At 45.5% G+C, this 17,995-nt stretch overlaps 1 protein-coding gene across 1 annotated transcript in view; it reads right to left on the bottom strand.

Moving 5' to 3' along the window:
• Positions 1-593: 593 nt before the first annotated feature.
• The window catches only part of PLXNA4 (plexin A4), a 497,373-nt gene continuing 479,971 nt past the window's right edge, over positions 594-17,995 (bottom strand). Inside the window, exons 29-31 of the mRNA XM_054399894.1 lie at positions 14,056-14,268; positions 1,480-1,630; positions 594-689 (exon numbers count right to left, since the gene is read on the bottom strand). Coding sequence (XP_054255869.1) covers positions 594-689; positions 1,480-1,630; positions 14,056-14,268 — 460 coding nt within the window. The remainder of the gene's footprint in view (positions 690-1,479; positions 1,631-14,055; positions 14,269-17,995) is intronic.

Genomic DNA, 17,995 nt, shown 5'->3' with positions numbered 1-17,995 from the left:
CCAGTGGATCACTATCAAGAGATAGAGTTGCAATGGCTCTGCAGGAGAGGATCTCAATTTGTTCCTGCCCTCCAAGATCCCTGCAGGCAGGCTGCCTTCCCTTTGGGGAGACTTTTAGTAATACTGAGTTCATTTCCATGTCCACTCCAGAGGCTACAACCCTTGGAGGGTAGTTAAAGCAGCATGACAAAAGTTACCTCCCAATTTCCCATCTGCAGAGTGATGATGTGATGTTGGGGGAGGGTTTGTGGTGTTTACTTTTTGTGTGTAACAGTTTTTCTCTAGGGCAAAGGCAGAGAGGAAGCTGTGAAAAGGAGAGCTCCACCCAAATATCTTGATGACCCCAGAGTCAAGATTCCTCTGCAGTTTTGTTGGTTTTGTTTTGTTTTATTTTGTTTTTAATTAATCCCTTGGGCTTTGTGTCTTTGTCCATAGATCTTGAAGGAGAAAGAAATGAAAGAGAGAAGAGGGAGTAGCACAGTTCAGGTGACTCTGCTTACAGCCAATCAAAACTTGCACTTGGTAAAGATGATGATCTTGAGTGAGGCACGACTTGGTTTATCCTTCCCAGGGTGTCCCTGGTAGGACAGTTCTCAGCTGTCTATGCTCATGAGGGTTATGACTTGTTCAAGTTTGTAGGCAAGTTTCTGTTTCCCAGCTTGGTCATCTTGATCAAGGGCTCCAAGAATCTGGAAAAAGGAGAGAGAAAGAAATTACAGGGACTTTTTCCTTTTTTTCCCAAAAGGGTTGAGTCCAGCATCTTATAGAAGCAGCAGAGGGTTAGCTTCCTCTAAGGTAAGTCCCAGACATGCAAGCTGGTCAGCCAGCAGGGAACTAGGCAGGCAGTTTGGGGCTCATCTTACTAAATGCACACATATAGATGGTAACAAATCAAATGGATTCTCATCTTGGAGATCAGTTATTTGGCAGCTTTATTCATCACCTTGCCATGTCCCTAAGATGCCCTTAAGGAGCTCACCTAGCCTTCCACAAATAGAACCATGCTGGTCACCTTTAAGTCTTATGTCATGCTTGCTGGACCATTCTTGAGTGCTTCAGGGTATCTGAATGGCACTGGGCACACATGTTCAAACAAATTTGGCCAATGTGACACAGAGCTCATGTAGGACTTCCCAGCAGGAACCTAACATCTGACCATCACTACTGCAAGCCAGGTAAATCTGATTGACTGATAATAGGAGACAAACATAGCAGAGATACACATGGAAAAGTTCTGAGGAGACCAGGAATCCCAGCTCTTCACTTTCCAGACCCCAGACCTTGCTTTTCATGCCTTAAAACCATTGTAATAGTTGGACTCAATGATCTTAAAGGCCTTTTCCAGCAGAAATGATTCTATAATTCTATGATTTTATCCCCCTAGCCAGGATAGACATCTGTGACACATGCTGAGCCCTGGGAATGGGTGGGCTGTCCCATGGTCTCAGAGAACTGCTTTTCCCCCTCCTAGATCCTTACCTCCTCGCTGTACTTGCTCACGTAGGAGTATATCTCTGAGAGTGCACTCATGGTGTTGAACTCGTTCATATGCATGCGAGACTGCTCAGCCAAGTATGCATTCATGTCCTGGTCACTGATTGCAGGCATTTTGGCGATGTCTGAATAGTACCTGAGAGAGAAAACACAGGAGTTTCTTCAGGTGGGACAGTAGGGAGTCAAGAGCTGAAAGTCACCAACAATAAGGAGAAAGAACACACTTAGCACTCCTGGGCTCCTCTGGTACATCAATGATCAGACCTGGTCATGCACTTCTTTTTCTAAACCTCCCCTTGTGCAACTTGAGGCCATTTCCTCTTCTTCTGTCACTAGTTACTTGGGACAAAAGAGCAACCCCCACCTCACTACAACAGCATTTCAGGTGGTTGCAGAGAGTAATAAAGTCTCCCTGAGCCTCCTCTTCTCCAGATCAGCTCAGGAGGATGGGGGCTTTACCCAGAAGGTATGGATCCCCCAGAACCCTTGTCCCTTCATCAGTAGAGCAATGTCTCTTTAAGGAAGTTGCTATTTTCGATGTCCTTCGTCCCTCGGGTAAGGCAGGTCTTGGAGGACAAGGTTTGCAGAAGGTAATCAGTCACTGTCACTCGCAGCTGTGCTCTGCTGTCAACTGGTTAATTAGACACCATCATTTACATTTTTAATTTCTGCAATTTGACATTTTGTGCACGAGGAAAGAAAAAAAAAAGGAAAGTTAAAAAAAAAGAAGCCCTGAGCTGCAGCAATCCACAATTTCATAATTAGGAGGCAGAGGGGATGGAGAGCCAAAAGAGCTGACAGGTGTCCTGTAAACAGCATTGAGACACCTGCTGAGAGGGAGGCTGTTTTCCTCTGCAGAGAAATTGGACACTGAAGTGCTGTGTGATAAGGATCCTTCAGGCAGACAGGTGGGAAAACACTCTCTGTGACAGAGCGGCACAAGCAGCTGCCTATGAAGTCGCCTATGAAACACAGCACAGTGCAAGAGAGGGTGTCAAGAGGATGGGGCCACGCTCTTTTCAGTGTCCAGGAACTGGACAAAAGGAAATGGGCACGAACTGGAATACAAGAAGTTCCAGGAGAGGCTGAGGGAGCTGGGACTGTTTAGCCTGGAGAAGAGGAGGCTCAGGGGAGACCTCATTGCTGTCTACAACTACCTGAAGGGAGGTTGTAGCCAGGAGGGGTTTGGTCTCTTCTCCCAGGCAACCAGCACCAGAACAAGAGGACACAGTCTCAAGCTGCGCCAGGAGAGGTTTAGGCTGGAGGTGAGGAGAAAGTTCTTCACAGAGAGAGTGGTTGGCCATTGGAATGGGCTGCCCAGGGAGGTGGTGGAGTCACCATCCCTGGAGGTGTTCAAGGGGGGATTGGACATGGCACTTGGTGCCATGGTTTAGATAGTCATGAGGTTTAGGGTGACAGGTTGGACTCGATGATCTTTGAAGTCTCTTCCAACCTTCTTGATTCTATGATTCTATGATTCGGAAAAACTTCTTTCCTGTGAGGGTGTCAGAACTGCCTAGAGAGGTTGTGGAGTCTCCTTCTCTGGAGAGATTCCAAAACCCACTTTGATGCATCCCTCTGCAACCTGCTCTGGGTGAACCTACTTTAGCAGGGAGGTTGGACTGGATGATCCACAGTGGTCCCTTCCAAACCCATACCATTCTGTGATTCTGCAAAGACAACTGGGAGAAAACTTCACCATGCCAGAAGGTTCTAGTTTTGCTTAGTCTGGTTTTGTGACCTGCACTCCCATCCTAAGTTTTTACAGTGAGTTGTTCTCAGTTGATATCTTAGTTTTGCAGGATGAGGTTGATGTAACTCTTGGGAGAGAAAGGTATAGGAAGCAAAGGTCGTTCTCCTGGCTCTGTGCACAGTCTTCTATCCTGACTGCTTACAGAGACAGACTCTGCTTAATCATAAAATCTCATGCAAATATCATTAACTTCACTGTAGCTTCCAATATGCACAACAACATTACTCTCCCTGGAGTCCTAGCATCTCCTCTGATCTGAGACAAAAATAATAGTTTAACCCAGTCCCATGGTCTAAGTGTTGCTCACTCCTAGTACTCCAATAATGAGTGGTCTGGGTTTGATTTTGCTTTACATTCTGACTAATCATCAGTCCTCAAGTGGACCTGAGTGGTTGTCTATGAGTAGAGCACACATCTAGAATTCCTGTGAGGACCTATTCTTCAGAACCATCACCAGGAGAAGATGGTGAGCAGAATGAACAAACACATTCCCAGAAATACTCCAAACAAACTCAAACATATCTCAGCTTCATCAACAGGACAAAATCAGGTCTGTGCTACATGGACCTCTGACATGAGGAAGCATCAGGAAACAGGGGCATCCATGGCAGTGCTCTTGCACTGTTTCAGCTCCTCAGAGCTAAAGCACATTAGTGAGAAACAGTCTTATGACCAGAAAACAAATCTTGGCATTCAAATAAAACTACATCCATGAGCAACCAGCATGGTTCATAGACTGATGGGGAAAAAAAATAGAGAAGGAAGAAAAGAAAGAAAGAAAAAAAAAGCCTGCACTGCAGTGAAATGCATTGATTTATGGTGCCTAAGAAGAGCCCATGGAGAAGAGCCCAACTCCTCATGAATATTACATAGGCACCCTCCTGCTGGGTAAATGAAAAGTGAAGGGGATTACATCACAGCAACAACAAATGAGGCTGGTGGAGGAGAGCAGAAGTACTGCATTATATGTGCCAGTCTGGCTCTGACAACCAGTTGAAATGTTTCTTTTCCTCTCTGCTTCAGCTACTCATCAAATGGTGACAGGATAGTTTGTGCAGGGCTGGGTGTTCCAAAAAGCGAAATACAGACACACATATATGCTTGTCCAAGTTTGTCCTGTCTCCCTTTCACCTGGTAGCAATGCTCTTCTGAGTCTGTGACTCACAGGGGCCTGAGAGCTCTCCAGTCCCTTTCCAGCTATTTTCCCAGAAGCATGACACTCCTATGACTCATCTGAACAACAAAAAGCCACATGCAATGCTCCTCAGAGCAAAGGACAGGATGCAAAAATCTGAGTTTCAGAGCTTGGAGGCCCTTCCAGCCATGACTAACTCTCAAGCTGTTATCTCAGTCTTCTGGGTTCATGGACCATTACCCACCACCATAACAAGCTGCCCTAGTCTCCCCTAGACTCAATTCCCCAGCCATCACACACCTGAGAAGTCATTTCCCATTAAAACTGAAAACCAAGATATTGTGGAAGTTTGTTTCGTGGGGAAAATACAAGGAAAAGAAGGTGAGCAAAGCATGTCCCTAGTGCTAGCATGTCCTAGCTGCTGGGATGAGGAGAAGAAATGTAATATCATTCCGTCAGAACTCCGCCACGACCAAGCGACTGATTGATAGAGAAGTGTTCCTAATGAAGCCATCATGGTGCTATCTACAGAAATGAGGAATGTCTATATTAAAGCAGCCTAGCAGGGAAATGACAACATCCCTGCTGAGTCTTTATTTACCCTCTATTTGAGCCCACATCCTCAGAGGTACTTAGGCCCTCTCTGCCATTTGCATACCCCTAATGTTTTCAGAACCACTGAAGCTGTCACCAAACCCCAGAGGTGCCTATAGTTTCACCACTGGCATCTGCAAAGCTGCCCGTGTGCTGCTTGCCTTTGCTCCTGTCTCTGACAACTCTCACCTCCACCATCACAGAATCACAGAACGGTAAGTGTTGGAAGGGATCTCTGGAAGATCATCTAGACTATGGCTGAATGGTGAGCCAGTGCTGGTGGAGGGAGATGCTCTTTCACCATGATGCTCCTCTGAGAACACCTGAGCTGAGGGTCATCAGGTGTCACGTGAGACATGGACAGATCAATGACACACACCTCCAATAAGCTGCTGTAGCCAGTAGGAGGCTGGGGACACAAGGCTAGGACAGATTCCTTCTGAATGAAACAGAAAGGTAGGAAAGCAGCAGATCTAGCTTAGACTACCTCCAAAGGTTCAGGATGGAGTGTTCAAAGTGGAACATGGTTACTGCTTGGTAAGATGTGCACCACTCACTGGCCTAGTGCTGTAAATTTGCTATTTCTTCTGTACTCTGGGTTTAATTATCTCCAATGGATGTTTTCCCAGTTGCTTCCAGAAGACTCTTAGCTACATATCAAAAGATCTTGCCTTATATGCTTGAGTTTCCCCTGGATCACAGGACAAGCCTGAATTCTTACCTCAAGGCTGCTCGGTCTCTGTGGCACGAAATTTGTTCATTAGACTGCAGAAGCAATAAAACCCCTGAGAAATCTGGGTAAATCCATCATTCAGGCACATCAGCAACTCAGGTTGAGCATGTGAGGTTTATCAGACCATGCTATGCAACTTCATAGATACCTTCAACACAGTAATTCACCATGGCCTGACTTGAGCAGTGAAAAGGAGACCTCATGAGATCAACCACTGCCACTGTTGCATGGGGAGGGATGTGCCAGTATATCACAGAATCATACAATGGTAGAGGTTGGAAGGGATCTGTAGAGATTATCTAGTCCAATGCCCCTCATGAGGCAGGGTCACCCACAGCAGGTTGCACAAGATTGCATTTGGGTGGGATTTAAAAATCTGGATCCATTTAAAGAAGAAGGAGGAGATTCCACAGCCTGTTTGTGAGAAGCAGCCTGTCCCAGTGCTGCCAGCCTCAGGCAAAAGAGGTTTTTTTTCCTTTCCTGTATGTAGAACTACCTGTGTTCTAGTTTATATCTATTGCCTCTTGTCCTATCACTGAGCACCATGGAAAATTGTCTATCCCCACCCTCTTGATCCCTATCCTTTAGCTATTGAACAGGATTGATAAGATCCTGTCTCAGTTTTCTCTTCTCCACACTAAACAGCCCCAGATCTCTCAGGCTCTCCTCATAAGAGAGATGCTCCTGTTCCCTCAGCATCTTTGGAGCCTCTCTGTGCACCATCCAGTAGCTCCTTGTCTAGCCTGAGCTGAGAAGCTCAGAACTGCACACAACACTCCAGCTGTAGCCTCCCTAGGGCAGAGTAGAGGGGAGCAGAATCTCCCTCGACTTGCTAGTTACACTCTCCTTACAACAGCTCAGGATACCACTGGACCTTTTGGCCACAAGAGCACATTGAGGCAGTGCTCCCTCTTGTCTTTGAAATACAATTATTCTTGTTGTTTTCACATCCTTCTCTTTCCCTGGCTTGTCTTTGTTTTGTTTTGTTTGTTTGGTTTTTTTTTTTTTTTAGGAAAAGCAATACAACAGTGAGCCAGGAATACATCTTGGCCTCTGCTTACCCAGGAGTAAATCATAAAATCACAGAATGGTTTGGGTTGGAAAAGACCTTTAAAGGCCATCTAGTCCAACCACCCTGATATAAGCAGGGATATCCCCAAGTAGATCAGATTGGTCAGAGCTCCATGAAGCCTGGCCTTGAACCTCTCCAGGGATGGGACCTTCAGCACATCCCTGGGCAACCTGTGCCAATGTTCCACCACCATCATAGTGAAGAACTTCTTCCTAATGTCCAACCTAAATCTACCCTTCTCTAGTTTAAAACCATTATCTCTCATCCTATTGCTAAATGCCCTTGTAAAGAGTCCCTCCCCAGTTTTCTTGTAGGCTCCCTTCAGGTTTTGGAAGGCTGCTATAAGGTTTCCTTATAGTCTTCTCTCTTTCAGGCTAAACAACCCAACTCTGATTTTGTAGTAGAGGTGCTCCAGCCTTCTGATTATCTTTGTGGCCCTCCTCTGGACCTGCTCCATCCCTCTTGAGTTGAGGGCCTGAGAGCTGCACACTCACTGTTCTTGCTTTCATTACCCACCGAGAAGGGCTCCTTCGTGGAGCTGTTTCACAAGACCAACCATGCTGCTGCCACTCAGCACCTCATTAGCTCATCAAAAGAGAAGAGAAAAGCAACCTTGCCAGAGCTTCCTCTCCACTCTGAAATTTTCCAGCACTGCAGTGGTTTAGGCAGCTTAGCATGGATCTAATTGCCTTCCAAAAGATCTTTTTGTCATGGCTGTTGTTGTGCTGTCCCTGGGTTGGACTGCACTCATTAATAATAATTTTAGCATATGAAAAGCTTGTAAGGAATCCATGTGCTGCAGACAGCAGACACAATTACAGCAATAACATAATTAGGGTTACGCAATAGCTGGCTGGATCTCGACCACTGAAGGAGGAAGAGACATGTGAAAGGGATAATGGGGGGCTGCTAGAGCAGAGGAGGGCTGCAAGGAAGCTTGGGAACAAGCTAGAGGCCAGATCTTGTATGGGATGAAGTGAAGCAAGGCAAGGGCATGCTGTCAGTTCCTCTGTTGATACAACACTGCAGTTTCACTTTTCTGTGAGATATCTGAGCTGCAAAGTTTGTATTTGTGCTCATTAGCTCCACAGAGAAGGACCTGGGAGTGCTGGTGGACACAACAAGCTAGCCACGAGCCAGCAGTATGTTCTTGTGCCTGAGAAGGCCAACAGTCTCCTGGGCTGCACTAAGAAGAGAGTAGCCAGCAGGTCAAGGGAGGATCTCCACGTGCTCCACTCTGCCCTAATGAGGCTACATCTGGAGTATTGAACCCAGTTCTGGGCTCTCCAGCTCAAGAGAGACAAGGAACTACTGGAGAGAGTCCAGAACAGGCTACAGAGATAAGGGGACTGGAGCATCTCTCTGATGAGGATAAGCTGAGAGACTTGGGGCTGTGTATCCTGAAGGAGAGAAAACTAGAGGAGATCTTACAATTTCTTATCAGTATCTGAAGGGCGGGTGTCAAGAACATGGGCCCAGACTCTTTTCAGCGGTGTCTAATAATAGGACAAGGGGCAACAGACACAGACTAGAACATAAGAAGTTTCACCTAAACATAAGGACAAATTTATTTCCTTTGAGGGTGTCAGAGCAGTAGGGCAGGCTGCCCAGAGAGGCTGTGGAATCTCTGGACATGATGTTGTGCAACTTTATCTACATGATGCTGCTTTAGCAGGAGGGTTGGACTGCATGACCTTCAGAGGTCCCTTCCAACCCCTACCATGCTGTGGTTCTATGATTCTGTCTATGTTTACATCTCCTAGTTAGGCCAATGATTTTTCTTTTGCATGTACATGGCTATTTTTGCTGCTTTCAATCTTAGAATAAATGGTAGAGAATGGATGGGCAGCACTGAGTCAATGGTTGAAGAGTGAATCTGTGCATGGATAGTTTCTCTGGGAGAAGATACCATCCAGCATCATCTCAGTGCAGAGCATGTGTGGGTCTGAGTCTGTACCCTCTCTATGTACACACAGTTTTTATCTTGCCTACTGCATGTTGATGCAATGAGGAAACAGCAGGAGCTTTTGGGGCATTAAAAGTTAAAAAACAACAAGCAAACAGTCTTAAGATACAGCAAAAGCTCAGCAGAGAGGCAGGGAATGAGATGCGCCCCCTGTCCCCAGGGACAGAATGAGACAATGTGGGCTTTAATTATAGCCAGGGAGATTTTGGCTGGCCATCAGGGAAAACACTCTGATGGGAAGGACAAGGAAGCATAGGAATGGATTGCCTGAGGAGAGCAGAGGCTCTGTGGTTGGAGGCCTTTAGGAAAGGGGTAGACAAGCATCTGTCAGTAAGGCTTTAGACAGAGCTGATTCTGCCCTGAGGCAGGAGCTGGTCAGGCTGACCTCCTAAGGCCTTTTCCAGCATTGTTTTTTATTATCTCTACAGACAACACCCCCCTACCTTGACCCTTGGTAGTCTGTATCTTGAGCCTTCTTTCTGTCAGGGAAAGGAGACAGAGAAAACTGAATTTTTTAAAGCAAAGCCAGGATTTGCACCTGTCATTTGATGCTCTCTTCCAAAGCCCTTGCAGTCACCCCAGTGCTTCTGTTTAAAACCTCAATAACTTACAATGTTAGGATGCATGCAGTTTATAATCTTTATTATGCTAAATTAGTCCAGTTTGCCTTTCTTTCTGAAGCTAGCTGCAAAGTGGCCAGCAGATATCTCAAGCACTGCACTGGAAGCGACCATCTATTGACCGCAGAACTAGATGAGACCACAGATGCAGGACCTGGATACCAACGGCTTGGTCAGGTAGTGTTTGTACCCTAATAAACTGCAGAAGCTACAATTCTGAATCCCACAGATGAGGTCACTTCAAAGCTCTTTCAGTCCTGAACCTGGAAAGTCCATTTTGCATGGTCTTCAATGGAACATTCTCAAAGTCTTAAGGACACTTGCAACGTCTCTGTTGACTTTCAACTTCTTTTTTGAGGGGCTACTTTTAATGCACAATAAGCAGCCAAAAAGAGATCAGATCCCTGCAGGGATGAGAAGAAAGCCCCAGTTCATCTCCTTGCAGCTCTGCAGGTATTTTGGGCATTAGTGTGCACTGGAAAAACTCTTTAGCTTCCGCTTTTTTTGTGCTTTGCCTCTTTTCTGTCTCCCACATCCCTGCCTCCATGCCAGGTTTCAGTAGGGAGACATCGTATTGATTGTGATGCAGGCAATTAAGTGGTGTTAATGAAGTTCAAACAAGTGTTATCATAAGCTTGGCAGCGCGGAGAGAAATGAAAGGTCAGCCACAGCCCTTTGTCATCTTTTCAGTGTCGTTTTGAATGCTAATGAGGCAGTCCCAATTAGAACAGGCTCGCCTTTGTATTGCTTGTGGATTGCATCAAATGCTCCCAAGTTCTCCAGATTTCTAGGCTCAAAGGGGACATTTGAAGTAATCTTGAAAAGATGTAGATCTGAAGCTGCTCTAATGTAAATTCAGCAAAGCCTATGGAGTTTTACTAACAGAAGTCAGATGAGAATCTGGTGTGCTGTTCCCATTCTTACCCTCCGTTTTGTTTTTTTTTCTTTCAGTAGACTCATATAATGATAATGGAAAAGTCTCCACCTTGTTTTAGAACTACAGCCTGCCTCTTCATGTCTTCAACAAAAGCTAAATAATTTGTCCCCATTTCCTGGGTTAATTCTCTTTCCCCAGTAAGGGCTCATCTCCTGCTGCAGGAAACCCAAGTGATGGCTTCACCTAGATACCTCTTAGCCATCCATTTTCACAGTGAAAAGAGCCCTGGGTGTGTGACTTGAATGCTGAACCTGGTTTTCCCCACAGGTCAGGATTTCTTAGTGGGATTCCTTCAGCAGGAAGAGTCCATCTCTGCTTCCAATAGTGTTAAAAATGACTGTTGGGTTAAAATTCCTAGCTGACTACTATGTGGAGGTAGACAATTGGTCAGGCCAAAATCTGTATCTATTCCCTTCTCAACATACATTCACCATATAAAGAGGTGAAAAACTAATCCTTGAAGGATGGGAGGAATGCATTTTCACCCATGCCTGCTTCTTATGCCAAGGTCATCCTCTGCTTTGCATTTTCTGAGTCCTAAATGCACAATCCACACTGAGAAACCAGCAGAGGGATGGCTTGGAGTAACCCAGCTCAGCCACCATTTCAACAGAGCTCTTAAAAGTAGGGAGACTGTCTTTGCTCCAGAGTGCCTTCAAGTTGGCTTATCATCTACCACTGCCTAATTGCCCTCTTAGAGTTTCTTCTTCATCAAAGAAGTTCATTTGATTTCAGGTTCTTCTGATTTACTCAACCTCGTCTTAAACTCCCCAGCTGAAAATCTTTTTATCTTATGATTTGCTCTTTGAAGAAGTCTAGTGGTCTTGAAGGATGCCATCTCCAGCCGATGCGGACTACAGAAATAGTTCCAACCAGTCCTGAAAGCCTTTGGATTCGGCGTAACTCCCCCAAAGTGCAGTTGCTGAGTGGAGAAAAGGAATTCATTAACTCATGGCAGAACTGAAATTACATTTTATTCATCCTTGATGTTTTTCCTTTGATCTACCGTGGCATCCAGGTGCCACTGCCTTGAGTCAGTGGAAGTGATACACAAAAGTATAAGCAGGGCAGAAGTTCTAACCACATTCCAAAACCCACAGCTTCCCCTTGGGCTTCAGTTCAAGTTGTCAGACATCAGTGCAGGTAACAATCCAATACATGCTGGGCTCAGAAATCCAGTGCTGTTTCCTAGCAGCAGGAGGTGTTATGTACCTCTTTTGCAAACCCAGTTGTTTGGGAAAACTTCCAGGGAAATACATCACTTGTTGCTGAAGATCACTGGGTGACAGGATTCGGCTCCAAAATGTTGCAAAAGGAAATCAATACTGGAAAAACAAAATGGGGATTGCAGCCTTCTGTTTATCCAGCTGCTGGAAAATAGCTCTGTGGAGAAGGACCTGGGAGTGCTAGTGGACAAGCTCACTGTGAGACAACAATGAGTTCTTGTGGACAAGAAGATCAAAATGAGATCCTGAGATGTATTAAGAAGAGTGTGGCCAGCAGTTGAAGGGAGAGTTCTTGTCCCCCTTTACTCTGCCCTAGTAAAGCCACATCTGGCATATTGTGTCCAGTTCTATGCTCTCCAGTTCAAGAAAGACAGGGAACTACTGGAGACAGTCCAGTGGATGATACAAAGATGCTGACAGGACAGGAGCATCTCTGTGAGGATGAGAGGCAGAGACCTAGGGCAGTTCAGCCTGGAGAAGAGCAGCCTGACACAGGATCTTCTCAATTCTGATCAATATCTAAAGGATAGATGGCAAGAGGATGGGACCAGACTCTTTTCAGTGGTGTCCAATAACAGGACAAGGAGCAATAGACAGAAACTAGAATACAGGAAGTTCCATTTACACATAAGGAAAAACTTTCTTTGAGGCTGCTGGAGCCCTGGAGCAGGCTGCCCAGAGGTTGTGGAGTCTCCTTCTCTGGAGAGATTCAAAACCCATCTGAACACAATTCTGTGCTACCTGCTCTAGGTGAACCTGCTTTGACAGGAGGGTTGGACTAAGTGATCTCCAGAGGTCCCTTCCAATCTCCACCATTTTGTGGTTCTGTGATTCTTAAAAAAAAAAAAAAAAAAAAAAAAGTGTTGCATGAGGAAACGAGGAAACACCCTGTTCTCCACTTGTGTTCTCCACTTGTGTACCATAGTTTGTGCTCAAATGTGCCATCTCCAAAATAAAAACCTAACCCGGGTCATACATAAAACACAGCATTTGTCCACAACATCCCAACATCCACTACATGTAAGATTGCTGCAGGATCACTAGAGCACATCATATTTGGGTCACTGTCAGTGCAAAGTGGATTTCCAACTGAATCTCCAACACCTCATGCTCCTATCCAAGTAAATCCAGCAAATGACCTCAACACATATTAAGAAACTTGGACATAGTACCAGAAGTAGGTCGTAATTAAGCAGGGTAGCTTGTAAGAGCCTTGCAGGTTGCCTGGGAAAGACATTTTCAGAAGTTTTTAACCTCATCTAAAAATAATTTCCCAGACAAATCTGGGATGCATGGTATCACTGTTATAAAAAATGTTATCTCATGCTGACTAGGAGACAGAGCTCTTTGATCATCTCTGTTCTCCTTCCACAACATGAGAGAAAACCATCTCCACCAAAGGAAACACAATGGTTTACACCATACTGTGCCTACAGTGGCAGAGCTCTCATACAACCTGCTTGACATGGTATCAATTTTAGACAGTGCCTATGAAAGCATCCAGACAAATCATTGCTCAAAAAAGAATGACATTGCCCAGGAATGATCTATAAAATAAACTCATCTTTGTATTTACAGAGCAGCAATCATTCTCCATCTGTGGAGTTCCCAAACCTGAGCAAACGTAGCATTTTGGACAACAAAGCACAGATCAATCTCTGCAAGGTTTACTCAAATAGACAAGCTCCTGCTGAATGAAGATCAAGATGTGCTATTTGCTTGCCCTGCAGAAAATCTCAGAGAAGTCCCTACATATTGCAGGCATGGTTACTTTGGTTGTATCCCTTGTAGAGTAGCTTTGCAAGACACTTACCGTCAGTGCAATAGATTGAACAGTAGAGCTACAAGTCTTGCAGATGTGGATAAAACACTTGTAAAGATCTCTAACCTTTCAAGAAAAACCTTTCAAAAAAACACCTACAGAGCTTCAGTCACCAGCCTGTCAATCTTATGGCCTTTAATTCAAAGCACAGAAAAGCCTCCAAGGAAAGTTGCTGGACTTGGAAGAGGGACAGGTAGTTGTATGACCCTATGGATCTAGGTGGCATGGGAACTGTCACAATGATGACAACCCTTGCAACTGACTTCTTATTGCTAGGTTAATGCTGAACTTGATGGACTTAAAGGACTCTTCCAATCACAACAATTCTATGATTCTATGATGCTGACACGAACAAACCACTTCTGGTCTGTGTGGAAAGACTTACAAGCCCACATACTTCACAGGCTCAAACGCATCACCACCCCTTCCTTTCTCCCTCTGTCAGTTTTCAACAGTTTCTCCTCGAGAGAAACGATGATGGCAAACACCTTCAGTTCACACCTCTAATTAAATTTCCATCTCTGCTGTAAGACACATGGGAACAAAAGACTAATGTGGAGCTTTCTACCTAGGCAATAACCAAAGAAAGCCCCAAGGCAGCTACTAAAAGCAACACTGATGATGCCTCCTACCTCCATCCATGAATCACAGCCTTGTTGTATCACTTGCTTATGTCACTCCTATTTCTAGAGTTAAAACTCACCTTTCCACCCAGTTCTTGTAGCTGGGGATGTCCTTGGCATACAGAAGCTTGTTGGAGGGTGAGTCTTTGCCCAGACGGTGCTCTGAGGTTGAACAGGAGTCCATGAAAGTCTGAGCCACTACAGAAAGGCAGGCATCTGTGATGCTGTTCTTATGGATGTCGAAGACAAACTGCGGGTTCTTGATCATGTTAACCCAGAACCGTAATGGCAGGCTGCAAGAGGGGTGGGAGAAGTAGAAGATGTCAGTCAGGCAGTGCATGGTGCCTAGGCTTTGTTGTGTGAGGTTATAATGGTAAATATTGGATGGGAATCAAAGATCATGGTGTGGATTCTGGAATAAGCTTTGATAGACAATAAATTCCACTACAGGTGGGACTCGAGGGACAGCAGTGGACTCAGGTGTTTCTTTTGTCCCTTTTGTCCTTCCAAACCAAATTTTGTCATTTCATTGAAGTTGCACATAAATTAGTGGAAATACAATGGGGCTGATGAAAACGAGTCCTAACTTCTATACATTAGGTCATTATGTAAAGTTGCCCCTGTTGGCTGCTTCACCAGATGAGGATAGGCACTACACCCTCAAAACTTATGGAGAACATTTGTCATTGAGGAACTTGGCTCTTAGCCTGCACTGCAACCTCTTGGGAAGAGAGGTAGGTAGAGCTCCCAGGCAGAGACTAGGAGTGGTAATGGCATGCACTGTGTGCTTTGGACACCATTTACTGTCATGGGCCACAGCTCAAGTGCGAGTCCATATATGATCCCAGCACACTGGGCTTGAAGCAGTTGTTACATGATGGAGAAAACCCTGTTGCCTTAAAGGTAAAAAAAAAAAAAAGGAACTGTGAAACAAGTGCTGTAACCTTTGAAATGAAAATAAATCTGCCCTAACCAAGGAAGTGTTATTCCAATTACAATTCAAAGTCCTTCCCCCACCTCTCTTCCCCCCACCCTCCCCTGCCTTTTTTACACCAAAGCATTCTAGGATTCTATGATTCATTTGTATGAAATGCCCTGAGGTATCTAACTACAGCCTCTGCCTCAAGCCGTTTTGTCAGGGCAAATGCATTCATATGATTGTGGCCTAGAAGCTGAGATGTGTCACTAATCACAGAGTCAAACTCCTGTCTCTCTGTCAGATAGACTGTTAAGGATACCTTCAGTGTCTGCACCTTCCCAAGAGAAGGTTATTCCTCAGCTTAACAAATTCATCTGATGTTCAGGGCAAATACCCCAGTTCCTCAGTTGCTTCCATTTGCTCACTACCTTCGTGTATTCACAACATCATAATAAATTCATCTCCAAGTCTGACACATTTCAAGTAACAGCAGGCAGTTTCTCATGTTCTGACAGAGGGATGACACCATGTTTTCCTAATCCATTGTGTGTTCTCCTGAGTCAGCAAGATCACAGAACAAATGTAAGGAAAGCTCCACACACATGATCCTATCAGCCAAGTTCAGAAGTGGGAGATGCTGGCAATGAGACCTGATGGAGTTGTGGAGGGGGACTATTTTACTCTGGGAATGGAGATTCATCTATTGGGTGATGAGGTGGATGAATCATAGAATCATTAAGGTTGGAAAAGGCCTCTAAGATAATTCTCTGCTCAGCTGAGACCTTGCCTGGAGTACTGTGTTCAGCTCTGTGGCCCTCAGCAAAAGAAGGACATGGACGTGATGGAGAGGGTCCAGAGGAGGGCCACAAAAATGATCAGAGGGCTGGAGCACCTCTCCTACAAAAATAGAATGAGGGAGCTGGGGTTGTTCAACCTGGAGAAGAGAAGCATTTCAGTACCTGATGGGAGCCTAAAAGAAAACTGGGGAGGGACATTTTGCAAGGCACAGTGTGGCAATGGTTTTAAATAGAGAAGAGTAGATTTAGATTGGACATTAGGAAGTTCTTCACTATGATGGTGGTGGAACACTGGAACAGTTTGCCCAGGGAGGCCCTATCCCTGGAGAGATTCAAGGTCAGGCTTGATGGGGCTCTGAGCAACCTGATCTGGTTAGGGGATATCCCTGAATGATTGCAGGGGTGTTGGACTAGATGACCTTTAAAGGTCCCTTCCAACTCCATGCATTCTATGATCATCAAGTCCCACCACCAACTCAGTGCCACCATGAAGAACTTCTTCTGCAGTTGTTTGGATGGCAAACACAGCCACAGTGAGGAGGCTCTGCAAGTGCAGGTCTGTGTGCCTGGGCATGTGTAGGGGTACGAGAAGGGGCTGGCAGCATGATGTCCCTAGCTGGGACTAATGAAGCCCATGATGTGACTTTGAGTTAATTTAATCTGATTGAACGGATTTCTTCAGACTGCCCCTTTTCCCACATACAGACACACTCTGCCTTCCCCCCCTCTCCTGCCTCCCCCCTTAAATAAACCTCCAGCTCATTTAGTCTGAGTGGCTGCAATCAGCCTTAGATTAGTGCCACAGATAATGTTAATAATATGCTAATGTTTCATTAGTTGAAAGCCTCTTTGGTGCATGGGGTTTCTTTTTTTATGTCACGGCGCTGTGATGATCTGCATCAGCATGGCTGGGAAAGGGGAAAAAATGCATGAGCTGGGAGCCCCATGGCTCTCCTCTGCTGTTCCTTTTATAGTCCCTCTATTTGCACAGGAGAAAGGGAGGGAGCGATTCCCCAGGAGACTCTTTCCAACAGGGAGACTCAGCAGAGAGGAGCTGCAAAGATTTCCTGGCTTTTTCCTGCTCCCCCTTTACATGTATGAGGAAGGGATGCTGCCCGGCAGCTAGAGCTGATGTCAGGCTGATGTTGTGCTCAGCCCTAGGGAGGCCACACCTCGAACACTGCATGAGGATTTGAGCCCCTCACATTGAAGGACATTGAGGTGCTGGAGCCTGTCTAAAGAGGAGCAACCAAGCCGGTGAAGGGCCTGGAACTAAAGTCTTATGGGGAACAGCTGAGGGCACCGGGGTTTTTTAGTCTTCAGAAGAGGAGATTGAGGGGAGACCTCATCACCCTCTACAACTACCTCAAAAAAGTTTGGAGCAGGGTGGAGATCCATCTCGTCTCATATACAGCAAGTGACAGGACAAGAGGAAACAGCCTCCAGTTGTGCCAAGGTTCAGGTTGGATATTAGGAAAAATTTCTTCAGGCATTGGAACAGGCTGCCCAGGGAGATGATGGAGTCACCATCCCTGGAGGTATTTAAAAGACGTGTGGATGTGGTGCTGAGGGAAGTGGTTTAGTGGTACTGTTTTAGCAGTAGTTGTGGGATTGTGAACTCTAGGTGAGCAGCTGGACGTGATGATCTCAAAGGTCTTTTCCAACTTTGACAGTTCTATGATTCTATGACTTTGTCAGTTTGAAGGAAATTCACATACCTCCACATCCTTTAAATGTTTAGTACTATTTGAGTTATTCTCCTGGTCTCCATCTGCCTGCCCAGGAAGGTACAAGTCTCCTATGGATGTTGCATATCCCCTGCAGATGTCTGGGACACCTTAAAATATCTCAAATGCACCAGATGCTTATGTGTGCAGGAAGGCTGAGCTCTATTTGCAGAGGTCCCTTCCAACTCCTAACATTCTATGATCCTTTGTGGGCCATCAAATTAGCTCTATTCCCCTGAGACTAGGGTGGGAATTCAAACACCCAGTGTAGATGAAGACTCTGGTGCTGAATCCTACATAGATAATTCTATGAGCATGGGAACTCCACCATTTTCCCTCATGAGGTCTCTCAGAAATACTGCCACCTCTGTGTAAAATAGGGCAAACTGGGACCTGTTTTACCCAAAGTGCTCCATCCTTCATAGCACCCTTTAGATTCTGGCATCTTCTGACTTCCCCATCTTTGGGAAGATTGAGCTTCATGCTCTGAACTTCACACCAGGCTTCTCAGCTCCCTCAGCAGCCAGATCCCAAATCACATGTCCCTCTACTCTCCCTCTTGGCCAGGCCCTGGTGC

Source organism: Indicator indicator, chromosome 3 (assembly GCF_027791375.1).
Source record: "Indicator indicator isolate 239-I01 chromosome 3, UM_Iind_1.1, whole genome shotgun sequence".
NCBI classification, from domain to species: Eukaryota; Metazoa; Chordata; class Aves; order Piciformes; family Indicatoridae; genus Indicator; species Indicator indicator.
Note: the sequence above shows the minus strand (reverse complement) of the source record. Positions and strands in the feature narration are given on the sequence as shown.